The following is a 14,283-nucleotide window of genomic DNA, read 5'->3' on the forward strand; positions in this document are numbered from 1 at the left end:
TATATTCTCAAAGGCTTCTGTCCCCAGGAGGTCATCAGCTTCCGATCTGGTTCACTCCTCTCATTGTCCAGTTGAAGAAACAGAAGCACAGAGAAGGGGCGGGCCAAGTCCGGAGGCACAGAGGCGCTGGGATGCTGATGTGCACTCCAGGCCCACGTGGATTTTGGCTTCCGCATCCACGAGATGGAGGTCCCCAGATATGCCTGCTCCTCGGAATTTCTCATGGGGCATCTGGCGATGTGGGGTGGCATGTGGGAGGGCAGGGGCTGGCATTTCCCTGCTCCTCTGCGGGGGTGGCAGCCAGGGGAGAAGCTCAGGGCATGATAAACTTGTTTCTACTTCACTGGGAATCCATGACGATAAATGAGGGCATGGCGGGCCGTGTTTGCTATAGTACCTCGCATGCAGCAGGCCCGTGAGGTTGTCGGTCACCATTGTCCTTCCTGTTGGTGGTTAGCTGAGATCTCCTGCTTCTGAGCTTCACTCCTGCCTCTCTTTCCTCGTCCTTAGCAGGAGGCCTCTTCCTGGGGCATGGAGGCAGCCCCCCTTTCTCATGTGGGGCTCCTGCCTGGGACAACAGAAGCCCCTGATGTAGGAGAAGGTAAGGACCCCCTAGCTGAGGTCCTGCCTCTCTGGGGACCTATGCTGGCTCTTCTGCCAGTAACGGCTTTCCCGTTGCAGATTCTCCTGGGTTAGCCTACATGTAGGCAGCTGGGGCTAGCCGCCCGCAGAAAGCTTCTCCCTGGATATGCTTTGGGCTAAAGAGCTGGCTCAAGAATGGTGTGGAATGGTGGCTAGCAGGACTATATAGAAGTTACAAGCAGGGGCTTGACGTGGGCTGGCTTGGGCTCCTAGCTCCACCTCTGCCTAGCTGTGTGACCTTCAGTCAGTGGCTTACCCTCTCTGAGCCTAAGTTTTCTTATCTGTGAAGTGCACATGTCAGTGATACCACCTCTCAGGATGTGAGAATTGGGTGTGATAATTCAGGGAAAGCTCTCAGCACAGCCTGGGTGTGGGGCTGGTCAGTTACCAGGAGCTCAGTCACTGCCAGCTGCTGTCAGCCAGGGAGGTTATGGTATTTGCAAAGAAACATCACTCCAGTCTTTTTGAGTGCCTGTGATCTGAGCCTAAGAAAAATAGGAATGGATTTGATGGTGTTGCACATGGATTTGGGGGTTGGGAGGAGGGACCCCTATTCTGGGAAGCTGATGGGCTCATGAGGATCATGCCCTGGGGTGGGCCTGCCCATCTGGGTCTGCGCTGGGAGCTTCAGGGGGACTGGAGCCTGACCTTGGGACAGGAGGGCAGCTGGTCCAGATTTGCTTGTTCCCTGCTCCGCCCTCCCCCCTCCCGCTGCCCCCACCCCCACCCCCAGCAATCTGACTTGTTTGTTTGCTCTGTAAGCCCTTTCCTCAGAGCTGGTGCAAAGGTAAACTCTCAACTCAGGCCCTGTTGGAAGAAAGACAAATTCTCCACAAGCAGATCTAAGTTCCTGAGGTTTCTTGCTGGGCAGTCCCTGCCGGGGAACCCACAACAACCAGGTTGAGAGCCTGCGAGTGAATCAGGGTTTATGCTTTGTTTGCTTGTACATTGATGGATGATTTGTGGGTCTGCTTCCAAGAAGGCTCATTAGAGTCTGCTTTTAAGTTAAAATACACATAAAATGGATGAAAACAAAAACAGAAAAAGCTCCATTCAAAGGGTGCAGAGAGTGGGGTGTCCTGGGTGAACACAGAAGGCCCGGGGTTTTGAAGGATGATGGGCTCCGTGGCTCTGTGCTGCGATTCCCCATCACCACTCATTAGCTCTGTGTGCTGGGGTAACTCAGGGGCCCCCTCTGGGTCTCAGTTTCCTCGTCTGTGAGATGAGTGGAAAGTAGCTGATGGTGCTGTCGTAAGGGTTAAATAATAGCACTCAGGCATATCCTGTCTGATAAATGGAAATTCGTATTATTAATGCTTTCAGCTCAGAGATACTTCATAGCAAATTCAAAAGGGGAAGGTAGCAGGCAAGGGCACATAGCTCAGGGATGTGCCGACCATGGGTAGGAGACCACTTCTGCCTTGGAGCATTGCTTCCTGTGAAGTTGCGGACCAGTGTTCTAGTTGTAAGAGCAGCTGACATCTGGCAGTAAATCTGGCATTGCACGGTGGGATGCAGAGCAGGGGGTCGAGGACTTGAAAGCCACAGCTGGCAGAGTCCCACCTCCCGCTGAGGCTGGCCCAAGAGGGGGCTGGGCAGGGTTTTCTTGGAAAGAAAATGAACCAAGGTAGGTGGGGGTGGGTCAGGCCTAGCAAGTGCATCCCCAGGGGTCCTTTTCTCTCTCTGGGCCTCATTTTCCATGTGTGCTCACTGCAGGGTGGTCTGCACACTCGTTGGCCTTGAGACTGAGCTGGACTGCAGCAGTCCCTTGGTGGTGGCCCTGGACTCCAGGGTGGCTGATGGGCAGCAGCTTGGCCCGGAGCCAGGCAGCACTGCAGGGCTGTGGGGGATGGGGTGTGCGTTGAATTCCAGCAGAGGAGGGATTTGCTGGATATGGGCCTCCCAGGGGTGTGACTGAGCTGGAGAAACTCCTGCACAGCTGGGAAGCAAATGTCGAGTATTTTTTCGGCTGTGCCGTACATGGTGGGTGGGGTAGGTTGGGGCAGGGTGGCTGGTGGAGTTTGGTGGCTGTGGGGTGTGTCTGGGTAGAGGGTGGTGAGGTGACTGTGCTGGGGGTGTGACAGGCTGGGAGGGGCTGGGCCAGCTGTGGGGAGTGTTCCTGGGATCGCTTGTGGGACTATCAGAACCTGGACTGCAACCATCCCTCCACCCCCAAACCCAGTGCCCATTCACATATTTTAAAAAATATATACTTTTATTTATTTCAGAGAAGAAGGGAGAGGGAGAGAGAGACAGAAACATCACTGATGAGAGAGCATCATTGATCAATTGCCTCCTATATGACCCACACTGGGGATGGAGCCCACAACACAGGCATGTGCCATGACTGGAACTGAACTGTGACCTCCTGGTTCATAGGTCAAAGCTCAACCACTGAGCCACAATGCCGGCCATTCGCATACTTTTGAGCCTCTTTATAGGTGTCCTCCTGCACCTCCTCTCAACTCCCCACCCTATTCTCTTCCCTGTGGCCCAGATGCCTGTGATGGCACCATGTGAACATATAAGCATCATAAGAGTTTTCCTATGCTTTCGTGTGCATGTGAGTGTGGGAGATATAGGGAACATTTGTCAGGCATAACCCAGGCAAGAAATCACATCTGGGCTGGGTGAGCATGCGGGGCTGTGAGGGCCTTCATTCTTCCTGTAGCAGCATCACAGGAGAGACATGAGGCCTCAGCCCAGAGGCCTGCACCTTCAGTGCCCAGGGCCACGCGTGCCCCTAGTGGTGCTCGGTAGGTGCAGCCATCTGCTCCTCTCTGACTCCCAGCGTGCTCCCAGACCTGGCCTCCCTTCCTTGCTTTCTGGATCCACTATTAATTTGATACGTGGCCTTGGGCCAGTTCTTTCCTGAACCTCAGTTTCCAAGTCTGCTAAATGGATAACGTTTCTTAACCTACATCACTGTGTGCCCGGCACTGAGCTGTCGTCTCTCTTAGCCTTGGCTGCGTATAGATAAGTAATGTAAACCCCATTTTACACTTGGGGAAACTGAGGCTCAAAGAGGTTGAGTGATTTGCTCAAAGGTCACAAGGTTAGTAAATAATGGAGGCCAGATTCAAGCTCTGGCGGGTTGGCTCCAGGCTGAGCCCTTAACTGCCATGCCAGCAGCCACTGCTGCTTCCCAGGTTGTTGGGATAAAACAGTATGAGGCATACAGACCTTCACAGGAGGCCCACTGCACATAGTAGGCACCAAGTATATGCAAGTTATGTATAGGTGCACGTCACCATGACAGGCACAAGAAGCTCAGTCATTGGTTGCACTTGCTGAGCCCACCTGTCCATCAGGGCAGAGCTGGACCCCTCCCCAGTCCTGATCTCTGGACCGCTTGGTATCTGGGAAGGCCCATATAACTCTGCCTCCTTTCTCTCTGGGCCCTAGAGAGGATTATGGGGACCCAGAGCATTTCAGAATAGGGAGTGGGGCAGGAGTGACTTTCAACTCCCAAGCAATGGCCACAGTTACCGTGGTATTTCCGAAAGTGCGGCGTTTCCATGGTATCTCCATGACGACAAGAGCATCTCATTCATTATCCCCAGCACCTTGGCAGGGAAAGCTGGACCTAAGGCTGGGAGAGCGCAGTGGGTGCCTGGCTGCGGGCTAGAGGCCTCTGTGCTTGAGGCCCCCTCATGCTGTCCTTCCATCCCAGCCAAGGACTCCCTGCAGACCCTGGCCACCCTCTCATGGGGTCTGGATTCAAATTTCAGCCCTGCCACTGACTAGCTGTACAATTTTGGGCAAGTGACTTAATCTCTCTGAGCCTCATTTTTCTCAATTGTAAATGTGAATAACGTCAGTATTAGTTGTAAAAGGGCTTAGCACAGGGCCCAGCTCATGGTAAGTGCTCAATACATGGAAGCAGTAAAAATAACAATGGTGACAATTATAATGGTTTTGTTTTTTTAATTATTATAGAAACCTCTGAGTTTCTTGGAGGAATGACAAGATTTTGAGTCAAGGTTTAGCAGTTTCCTACGTGACTGTGGCAAATCACTTCATCTTGAAGCCTCAGTCTCCTTATTTGTGAATTGGGGGTAATAACAGCAGCTCGTTTATTCATACCCTGAGCACCGAGAAGGACCTATGCCTGGGAAAGTCTTGGGAGCTTCCAGGATAAATCAGACTTATTACTGCCCTACAGGGCACCCAGGCATTTGGGGAAGGGAGAGAAAGGAAGTTGGTATTTGCGGAGGCCCTCTGTGTGCCAGCTGCCAGGCAGGGCCTGCCCGCACAGAAGTCAGGAAGTCCTGGTCCAGACCTGGGCCCGCCAGGCTGCAGAGTGCAGAGCTGTCCGTGGAAACACCCCGAGTCTGCTCTGTATGGACCACACGCTCAGGTGCACCCAGGGGCTGGGCGGGAAGCCAGATGAGGGAAGGAGGGGCCTGTGGCACTGTGCTGACTGGGAACACATGGCCAGCCTACCCGAGGCCTGTGCTGTAAATGCCTCCGCTGATGGTGGCCAGTGGGGATGCATGCCCCGTGTCACCAGAACCTGCTCGTTTTAAAGGCAGCCTAGAAGTTGTGTGAAATCCCCTGATTTTAAAATGTTGATAACTAATCTCAAAAATGTTGTACAGATCAAAGGGCACACATCTGCATCCTGTTCTGGCCTGAGGTCCTGATTTTCAGCCTTGACTGTGGCGTGGGGATGGGTGGGAAGCCTGAGGAATGGGACCCTCCGGGGGCAGGAAGGGCCATGGTGCGTGGGGATGACTTCAGAGAGGTGATGACATTGGAACTGGGGTCTGGAAGGATGAATAAGTGTCCCAGGGGTAGGGGAGGCATTCCAGGCAATGGGAACATCATTAGAAAGGCCTAAATGCTTGACCAAGATTGGTGACTGGTTGGGCGAGGCTGGAGTTTGGCTGGTGATGTCAGCAGGGCCCAGGCAGGGTCTAGGCCAGGGGTGGGCAAACTTTTTGACTCGAGGGCCGCAATGGGTTCTTAAACTGGACCGGAGGGCCGGAACAAAAGCATGGATGGAGTGTTTGTGTGAACTAATATAAAGTCAAAGTAAACATCATTACATAAAAGGGTACGGTCTTTTTTTTTTTTTTTTTTAGTTTTATTCATTTCAAACGGGCCGGATATGGCCCGCAGGCCGTGGTTTGCCCACGGCTGGTCTAGGCCCTGGGCAGTAGGGGTGGTTGAGGCCTCAGTTCCCAGCTGTCTTTGAGGCCTTGGTGGCTCCAAGGGGGATTAGAAACCCTCCAGCTTCCCATCCCTGGAGCCCGGGGTTCTGGCACGCAGGCTGTTGGAGGCCTTGAGTGACTGGGGTCAGACCTGTGAAGGAGTGGGGGGGGGGCGGGCGGGGGGGCAGTGCTGGAGGCCAGCTCACTGGAGGCCATTGCTTATTCACAAAGCTCCTGGCCCCTCCCATTCCCACCCCAGGTACTTGGGCTTCTCTGGGCACAGGCTGGCGGGCCCATTTTCTTGCTTCCTTTACCCTCTCTCTAGCCTGGGCTGGGCTGGGCTGGGCTTTACCATGGCCTTCTCCCTAGCCTCCTGGCCTCTGACCTTCTGGCCCCTCCCTGCCCATCCATCTAGTTCCTGGGAAAGGCCACAGCCTCTGCAGAGGGGATTCAGAGGGAGCACGCAGAGCTTTGCAGTGTTCGTGGGCTCAGTTATTGTCCACATGATGAGCACTGGAAATAAACAACAGGCATGATCATAGCGGCTGGCCCTCCGCGCTGTGCGTCAGCCATGGCTCTGAGCACTTCATATGGATCAACTCACTTAATTTTCACAGCTCTGGGAAGTATGTCAAGTTTTTCTCTTTTACACATTAGGAAATGGGGGCACAGAAAGTTAACTTGCCTAGGATTCCACAAGCACTGGGTGGTGGGCTTGGGTGTGAACGGAGGTGGCTGGCTGTATTAGCCTAGGGCTTTCGGTCCACGAATGGGTTTGGGGTCACAGGGTCTGGACTTCTTGAAATCATTACAGCATTTTCCAGGGCATGTGCATATTTTTTGATGGAAGAATGTTATCTGATTCCCACAAGGGTCTATGTCCCCCAGATGTCTGAGATGCTGCTGATTGCATCATTTTCACACACGCTGAAAGGCTGTTAGTGCAGTAGACTGAGGACCAGTGACCACAGCGCCCAGGCCTGCGAGGGAAGTGAGGTTGGGTGGCCTCAGGCCTCAGTGGCAAGCAGAGCACCATTGGAGCAGCTCTCCCTCTCCACCCACAGGTCTGTCCTGGCCCCGGGCCAAGGGGTGGGGTTCACTGGGATCGTAGGGCAGAGGGCTGTCCTTATCAGTGGGAGTAGGACACAGGTGCACCCTAGGTATAAACAGGACCAGTCACCTCAGCCCTCCTGACTCCGCCCAGGAAACCTGTTCCTTTTTGCCTGCTGTCAGCTGGAACTTCTGAGTCCCTGGAAAGCCCACACACTACCTCAACTGCAAGCTGCATGTGGTAGGTGCCCCTCCCTCTTCCTACCCCTGGTCAGCCCTTACTTGTCCTGCTGGTCAGTTCAGGTACCACTTCTTCCCAGAAGCCTTCCTCGGTCCTCCTCCCTCCCGGGACGGTGTGGCCTTCAGGTCTCTCACACGCCCTCCCTTCCCCACTGCCACATCATCCCCCTGCCTTGTAGGTGCCTGTTTTCTTGGTGGCCTCAGGTTCCCCATGGTGGTAGCACATAGTAGGGACTGAATTGTAGACGTTCAGTGGTGAAAGAGCCCCCAGAAATCTAATAGACAGGAAGCCCATAGAGGGTCCGGTTGTGCTCGGGGTCACAGCACATTATGACAGAATTGGGAGCGGACTTGGTGACTGAGACTGTCCTCCCCTTGCTTCTGAGCACACCTTTGTTGTTGTTGTGAGTATTACAGATGTCCCCCAGTTTCCCCCCTTTGCCCTCCTCCACCCAGCTCCGGCCCCACCCCAGGCCTTCAGCACACTATTGTCTGCGTCCATGGGCTATGCATATATGCATAGAAGATCTTTGGTTAATCTCTTCCCAACCCCTCTCCTTCCTTCTCTCTGAGATCTGTCAGTCTATGAGCATATCTTTTGAAAACATTTATTTTCTTATTTTCACAAAAATAACAAATGATTATTACAGGAAATTTAGGAAACGAACAAAAGGAAGAAAATAAAAACCCCTCCGAGATAATCACTGTTAACATTTTTTTGGATTTAGTACCACTTTCTAGCCTATGCATAAAATTTTTTACCCAAAATATGACAATGCATACTGTTTTATACAAGTTTGCCACTTTAACAATCTATATGGTAATTCTATTGCTGTGTCAGTAAATGTTCTTTGACGTCTTGTAAATGGCTGCCTGGGTGCCATCACATGCTTGCGCTGTAATTGCCAAAGGCAGTCCCTGTTTTTGGGCATTTGCTTTTGTAAACGGCATCTTTGCTGTTATAAATAGCACTGGGGGTGTATTTTTGCGGGGAAATCTTTATACACTTTGCCATTAAGGATAAGTTCCTAGTATGAGTTCCTAGAAGTTCCACATGTCGTACCCATGTGGAACACCCTGGATTGCCTTGGAGTTGGGGAGGGACCTTGAAGATATTCACCCCCAAGTCTATGTCTAGGCTTACATTCCTTCCCCGGCTGCACCAGCCCAGGCCCTTGCACCTCTGTCCCTGTCCCGACGCCCAGCGCCCTGGGGAGCTTCCTGCTAGCCTTCAGCAGCTGCTTCCACTCACGTTGAAGGGAGACTAGAGGGCTGTGTGTGGGGGGAAGCTATTTGGGGTGATGGAATTGGGGCCTTAGTATGGGCGGGTGGTCTCATCAACTCTCCAGAGAAACCCATATAGGCAGCATGCCTGTCAGGGGTTGGCTGAGGGGGAGACTGGAACCCAAGTTCTGGCTGCCTGGGGCCCTGCCCGCCTTCCCTCGACAAGCTCGGGATCCTGGTGTGTGTGCCTGTGTGGCATGAGCCCTGAGGAGGGAAGATGCCTGTTGCGTTGGGGCAAATAGTGACAGCTGCCACTTCTGAGCCATTGCTGGTGCCAAGCTCCTGGGCTGATTCACTCAGTCCTCCCTGAGCCCCGGCCCTGCGGCCCAGGGCTGCTGATTTCACCGATGAGGTCACTGATGCTTGAGAGGGCCCTTCCAGCACAGCTCAGCCGCCCATGCCTCACAGCCCTGGCTTGGCTGCTCTGCCTGAGCCTCAGCCTTTCCATCTGTCGGATGGGGCTGCCAGGCCCATTCAGAGAAATGGGGGAGGGGGAAGCATTGCAGGTCATTGAGAGAGAGACAGTGAGGACGTGGTGTTCGAGTGTGATTTAGAATTCCACCTCCAGCTCCCAGGCCTGGGAAGTGTCTACTGTCTCACTTCTTCCCACTCCTGGAGTTTTCTTGGTCTGGTCTCTGACTCCAACGACTATAACAGATAGCCACTGCCCTTGTAGACATCAGATGCTGGGAGCCGCTGTCAGCCATGTACACACCTGTTGGACTTAATCCCCCAGCCTGTCTTGTGAGCTGGGTCCCATCAGCAGCCCCTTTTCACACATGGGGAAACTGAGGCACCGAGAGATTAAGGAGCTCTCGCAGATCGTTCAGCCAGGTTAGGCAGCAGTAGTTGAACTTGGGCCTGGACACTCATAAATTAACCCCAACGCCCACACTCTGACTCTTCACTTTCTGACTTCTCTCCACAGCCTTGGCCCCAGGGGCCCCACCAGGCCAGCAGCATGTGGCATCCCCGGGCCTGCCCAGTGTCTTCCTGCCCGCTGCCCGGCCCCCCCAGGAGGCCCTGACGCCCTGGGGTACTTCTGCTGTGCACAGGACCACGTGGGGGTTTGCCATGGTGACATAAAGGGGCGAGGAGGAAGGAAGGAGCTCAACCAGCCTGCGGACTGTGCCCCTGGCTGGGAGGAAGGGCCGGCGGCCCGGATCCTCCACTCCCACCGCCCGCTGAGGGCCTCGCTTGCTAACTGTCTGTGAATTTGTTGGCCCGTGGACAACTCCCGTGTCTCCTTCTGCGTGGGGCCTTGGGGTGGCCAGGGCAGGCCAGGCCTCTGGTGGCCAAGGTCTCGGGGCCCAGGATGCCCACCCTGGCGCGCCTCCGCAGGCTGTGTCGGCACGTGTCCCCACAGGCCATCTTTTTCCTGCTGTTTGTCTTCTGCGTGTTCAGCGTCTGTGTCTCCGCCTACTACCTATATGGCTGGAAGCGGGGCCTGGAGCCCTCGGCAGATGCCCCCGAGCCTGACTGTGGGGACCCGCCTCCTGTTGCCCCCAGCCGCCTGCTGCCGCTCAAGCCCGTGCAGGCGGCCACCCCTTCCCGTACGGACCCACTGGTGCTGGTGTTTGTGGAGAGCCTCTACTCACAGCTGGGCCAGGAGGTGGTGGCCATCCTGGAGTCGAGCCGCTTTAAGTACCGCACAGAGATTGCACCGGGCAAGGGGGATATGCCCACACTCACTGACAAGGGCCGTGGCCGCTTCGCCCTCATCATCTATGAGAACATCCTCAAGTACGTGAACCTGGACGCCTGGAACCGGGAGCTGCTGGACAAGTACTGTGTGGCCTACGGCGTGGGCATCATCGGCTTCTTCAAGGTACGCAGGGAGCGGGGCCCCAAGCAGTTAAGAGCTCCAGCTAGGTTTGAATCCCATCTCCACACTCGTTAGCTGAGTGCCTGACTTTTCTTCTCTGTAAAACGGGTGTCATGGTAGCACCTCCCTCCCAGGATTTTTGTGGAGGTTAAATGCATGTAAGGCACTTGGGGCACCCTGTGCCTGGTGCCTAGTAGGTGCTTTTTAAGGATTAGCTTTTATTAGGAGCACATGGCAGGGGAATTGCCTGCCATGCATGGGACTTGGCATATAGCAGGTACTTGCCTGAAGGAGGCCCCAGGGATGGGTAGGAGAGGATATGCTCTGCTAGATCCCTCAAAACCTGTCGTGGCAGCCTCCTGAGGGATGGGTATGTCGTCCCCATCTTGCAGATGCGCAAACCAAGGTTCAGGAGGGTTAGGTTATGTATATGTGTCTGTGTGGCCTATAAGTGGGAGAGCCAGGATTTGAACCGAGACTGAGAGAGTTTGGGCTCTGGATCACAGGCTCTTTCCTCCGGGCTGTGGTGGCGTGTGGGGTTTATGCACCTCCTGAATTGGAGCCATTTTGCATTGGGAGAAAGAGAAAAAGAAATGAGAGCAGTGGGCAGGCCAGCTGCTCTGGGCTCTGTGGGGCACCCAGAATGACTGCTGGGGTCAGAGTCCTTGTTGACAGTGTCCTGGAGAAGCTGTCCTTGGGGAGGGGCAGGTGGGGACAGCTGGATGGACATCCAGGGGCTCTGGCCAAAGAACTTTGACCTGCCAGATGAAAGCACACTTTGGTTGGGACTCTAGCTGGGCGCTTGGAGGCATTCGTTCCTTAGTTCAGTCAGTATTTACTGAGCACTTAGCATGTCCGAGGCCCTGTGCTGTGCACTGGGCACAGTGATCAGATGTGCAAGGTCCCTCTGTCACGGAGCTGACGTTGCCGTGGGGAGGGGTGCGTGACAGACAATGAACAAATAAACATACCCTGTGGCAGGTGGTGAGACCTTCACAAAGAGATAACGCAGGCCAAGGGCAGAGTGGGCGATGGGTATGGCGGTTGAGACTGTTTTTGATAGAATGGCCAGGGGAGTTGTCCTTGATATAGTGACTGGAAGGAGGTGAGGGAAGGAGTTGTGTGGCTCTGTGCCAGGGGCCTTCCCGGAAGAGGGGAGGGTAAGTGCATGGGTCCTGAAGCAGGCTCTTGCTTGGCGTGAGCAGGGGGGGAGCAGGAGGTGGCTCAGAAGGGGCCATGCCCACTGTTGGATGACCATGCATCCCCAGGCGTTTGTGGACTCCCCTGTGCTGGGAGGAGCCTGGCGTCATGATGGGTTTCCACAGCGTGTTCTTACATGCGTTAATGCAGCAGGATGCTCTGCCACCCATTGAGGTTTTGTGGGTCAAGGAATTGAAGGCTCTTAGAAATCCTGCAGTAGAGCAACCTGGTGAGATTTGTTCCCCAACTGGCTTGATCACAAAGCCCTTCTCCTCACAGATCGCCCTCCGGGAAATGCTGACCTGGTTTATGGCTTTATAGTGGCATAAAGTCAGACTGTCTTCATTGTCAGACTCTCTTCTTTTCTCCTGGACTCTGTTCCCTTTCCTTCCATGGACTTCATTAAGATCGAGTCAGAGCCCCAGGCCTGACGTTTATTGAGTGCTCACCCAGAGCCATGCCTGCCTGTCCTATGTGCTTCACATGAATTAACTCATTGAACACTCGTAGACCATCCTCCCAGCCAGGTAGGTACCCTCCTGATTTCAGAGGAAGGAGATAGAGGCAAAGAGGGTGAAGAAATATGCCCATGCGCACACCTCCAATGAGTACAGATCTAGGGTTTGAACCCAGGCGTCTGGTTCTGTGGGCCTTAGTCTTAACCATCATGCAGTGAGTTCAGGAACCTCATACCATTTATTTAGTAGAATTTGCATCAAAGGCCACATCCAGTGCACAGAGCTCCCAGTCTCTGGAAACCAGGCAGTGGACTGTTGTCATTGGGCACAGTTGGTACAGCTGAGAACTTGGATCCCATCTAGCCCGAGTTCCTTGCTCTCCAGGTGAACATCAGGCCCTGTGAGGGGCAAGGACGTGCTTAGTAGGGTCAGTGGCAATTCCAGGTCTTCCTGCTCTCCCTACCCTATTGAATAACAGGAGACCCCTACTTGGTTTTGATCAGAGACCTGTAACTTTCTACTCTTACTGGCGCCCTCTGTCGGCCAAGATATACGTTTTGGGGGCTCTTTCTGCAAGGCCACCCTCAGCACCGTGCATTGGGTTGGCCAAACCCACATGGTTTGTGGACCCCAGGGATCTGGAGATTGATTTTCCAATTCCCACTGGTGCTGCATTCCCAGTGCAGCAGGAGAGCAAGGGCAGAAACGGCCAGGCCCTTGATTAGGTCTTGTTGTCACTTAAAAGCAGAGTGACCTTGGACAGGGTACTACTCAAGCCGTCTGTAAAGTGGAGCCAATCACAGCTGCCTCACTGGGCCACGTTGAAGACAAAGCAAGACGGGGTGGGCAACTCTAGCACAGTGCCTGGTGCCTGCAGCCACCCAGTCATCTTTGTCATTTCTGTGTCCAGCAAGCAGCTGGTGGAAGCACTTAGTCTTATGTCTCTGAGCCTGTGCTCACGAGAGGCCCTTAAGGCGGAGCAGGTCTTCATCTGCGGTCCCAGTTCCTGGCTCTGACAAGGGCTGCCCGGCCTTTTTTTGCGCACTGACTGCATGCCAGACACTGAGTTCATTGCTTTGCTTGCCTTACCATGCGTAACTCTCACAACTGCCCTGTGAAGCAGACACTTCCTTTGCAGGTAAGGAAGTAAGTTAAGTGGCCCGGCTGGTGTGGCTCAGTTGGTTGAGCATTGTCCCATGCACTGAGAAGTCGCTGGTTCAATTCCTGGTCAGGGCGTATACCCAGGTTTCGGGCTCGATTCCCAGTAGGGGAAGTGCAGCAGGCAGCCTATAGATGTTTCTCTCTCATCAATGTTTCTCTTTCCACCTTCCTTCTCTCTCTCTAAAATCAATAGAAACATATTTTTTTTTAAAAAGTTAAATGACTTTCTAGGATGACACAGCCAGTAAGTCAGAGCCAAGATTTGACAACCACACTCCTGGCTTCTAACCCAAAACAAGCTGACGTGAGGCCTGGAGAGGACACATGGGGTTCCCAAGGTCATCAGCCAGTCATGAAGTCTGTACTGGGCTTCCCAGTGCCTGGACCAGGGCTTCCTTCCGCTGCCTGGATGGCCTCATTGGAAGACTCGGTGTTTCCTGAGTGGGTCTTTAGTGCTGAGGGACAGGAGGGGTTCCCCTCCTGCGGGGCGAGGCCTGCCCTGGGGGTCAGTCTCTGTGATGCGAGGCTTACTCTCCATTCCCTTCCCTGCTGGTTCCTTTCATTGCTGACAGAGTGGACAGTCAGCAACTTGGCTTTTCCCCTTCTTCAGTGTCTTCCAGCTGGGCAGCTGGCTGAGCTGCCAGCGCCTGGCAGTCAGCTCAGGGTCGGGGCTTTGAAATGGGATCCCCCAGTGCCTGTGGTCCAGTGTGACCTCCCAGGCCACAGCAGGTGAGGGACAGGGCCTGAAATACAGCTCTCATCTTTGACCAGTGCTGGCTTACAGGGTGGTGGGGAGACCGGGGTTGGGAGAGGTGGCCTCTCAGGGCGGGGCGCTCTGCATTGAGGCTTGGGACAGAGTGGGCAGTTGGCAGGTACTCCTGGTAACTGATAACATCAAATTCGGCTCCTATCACGGTTTACAAGGCCAGGGCCCTGCAGAGCCTTTGTGGGAATTAGAAAAAGCCCTCCTGCGTGAAGGAGAGAGTAAGAGGCACCTTTGTGGGCAGATGCAATTCTACCCTGGGGCACAGCGGGTGCCCTGGTGCAGTGCTCACCTGGCCAGCTCTCCAGGGCGGCCCTGGGCACCACCCGCCTCCCTCTCTGGCCTCCCTGGTGCCCGTTGTCCACTGCTGCTTTGCCCCACCCCACTCATTCTCCACACAGCAGCCAGATGGGTCTTTGTAAAATGCAAGTGGAACCTGTCATCCCTCTGTTCAAAACGCTCTGATGGAGTCTTTGATGGCTTCCCACTGCCACTTCCAACCTT

General features: G+C 54.3%; 1 protein-coding gene across 2 annotated transcripts in view; it reads left to right on the plus strand.

Annotated features, from left to right (window-relative positions):
• Window positions 1-14,283, plus strand: part of NDST1 (N-deacetylase and N-sulfotransferase 1) — a 56,809-nt gene that overhangs the window by 18,791 nt on the left and 23,735 nt on the right. For both annotated transcript variants that reach the window (XM_059698957.1, XM_059698955.1), the window contains exon 3: window positions 9,301-10,200. In XM_059698957.1, coding sequence (XP_059554940.1) covers window positions 9,688-10,200 — 513 coding nt within the window. In that variant the 5' untranslated portion in view covers window positions 9,301-9,687. The remainder of the gene's footprint in view (window positions 1-9,300; window positions 10,201-14,283) is intronic.

Source organism: Myotis daubentonii, chromosome 5 (genome assembly GCF_963259705.1).
Source record: "Myotis daubentonii chromosome 5, mMyoDau2.1, whole genome shotgun sequence".
Classification (NCBI taxonomy): domain Eukaryota; kingdom Metazoa; phylum Chordata; class Mammalia; order Chiroptera; family Vespertilionidae; genus Myotis; species Myotis daubentonii.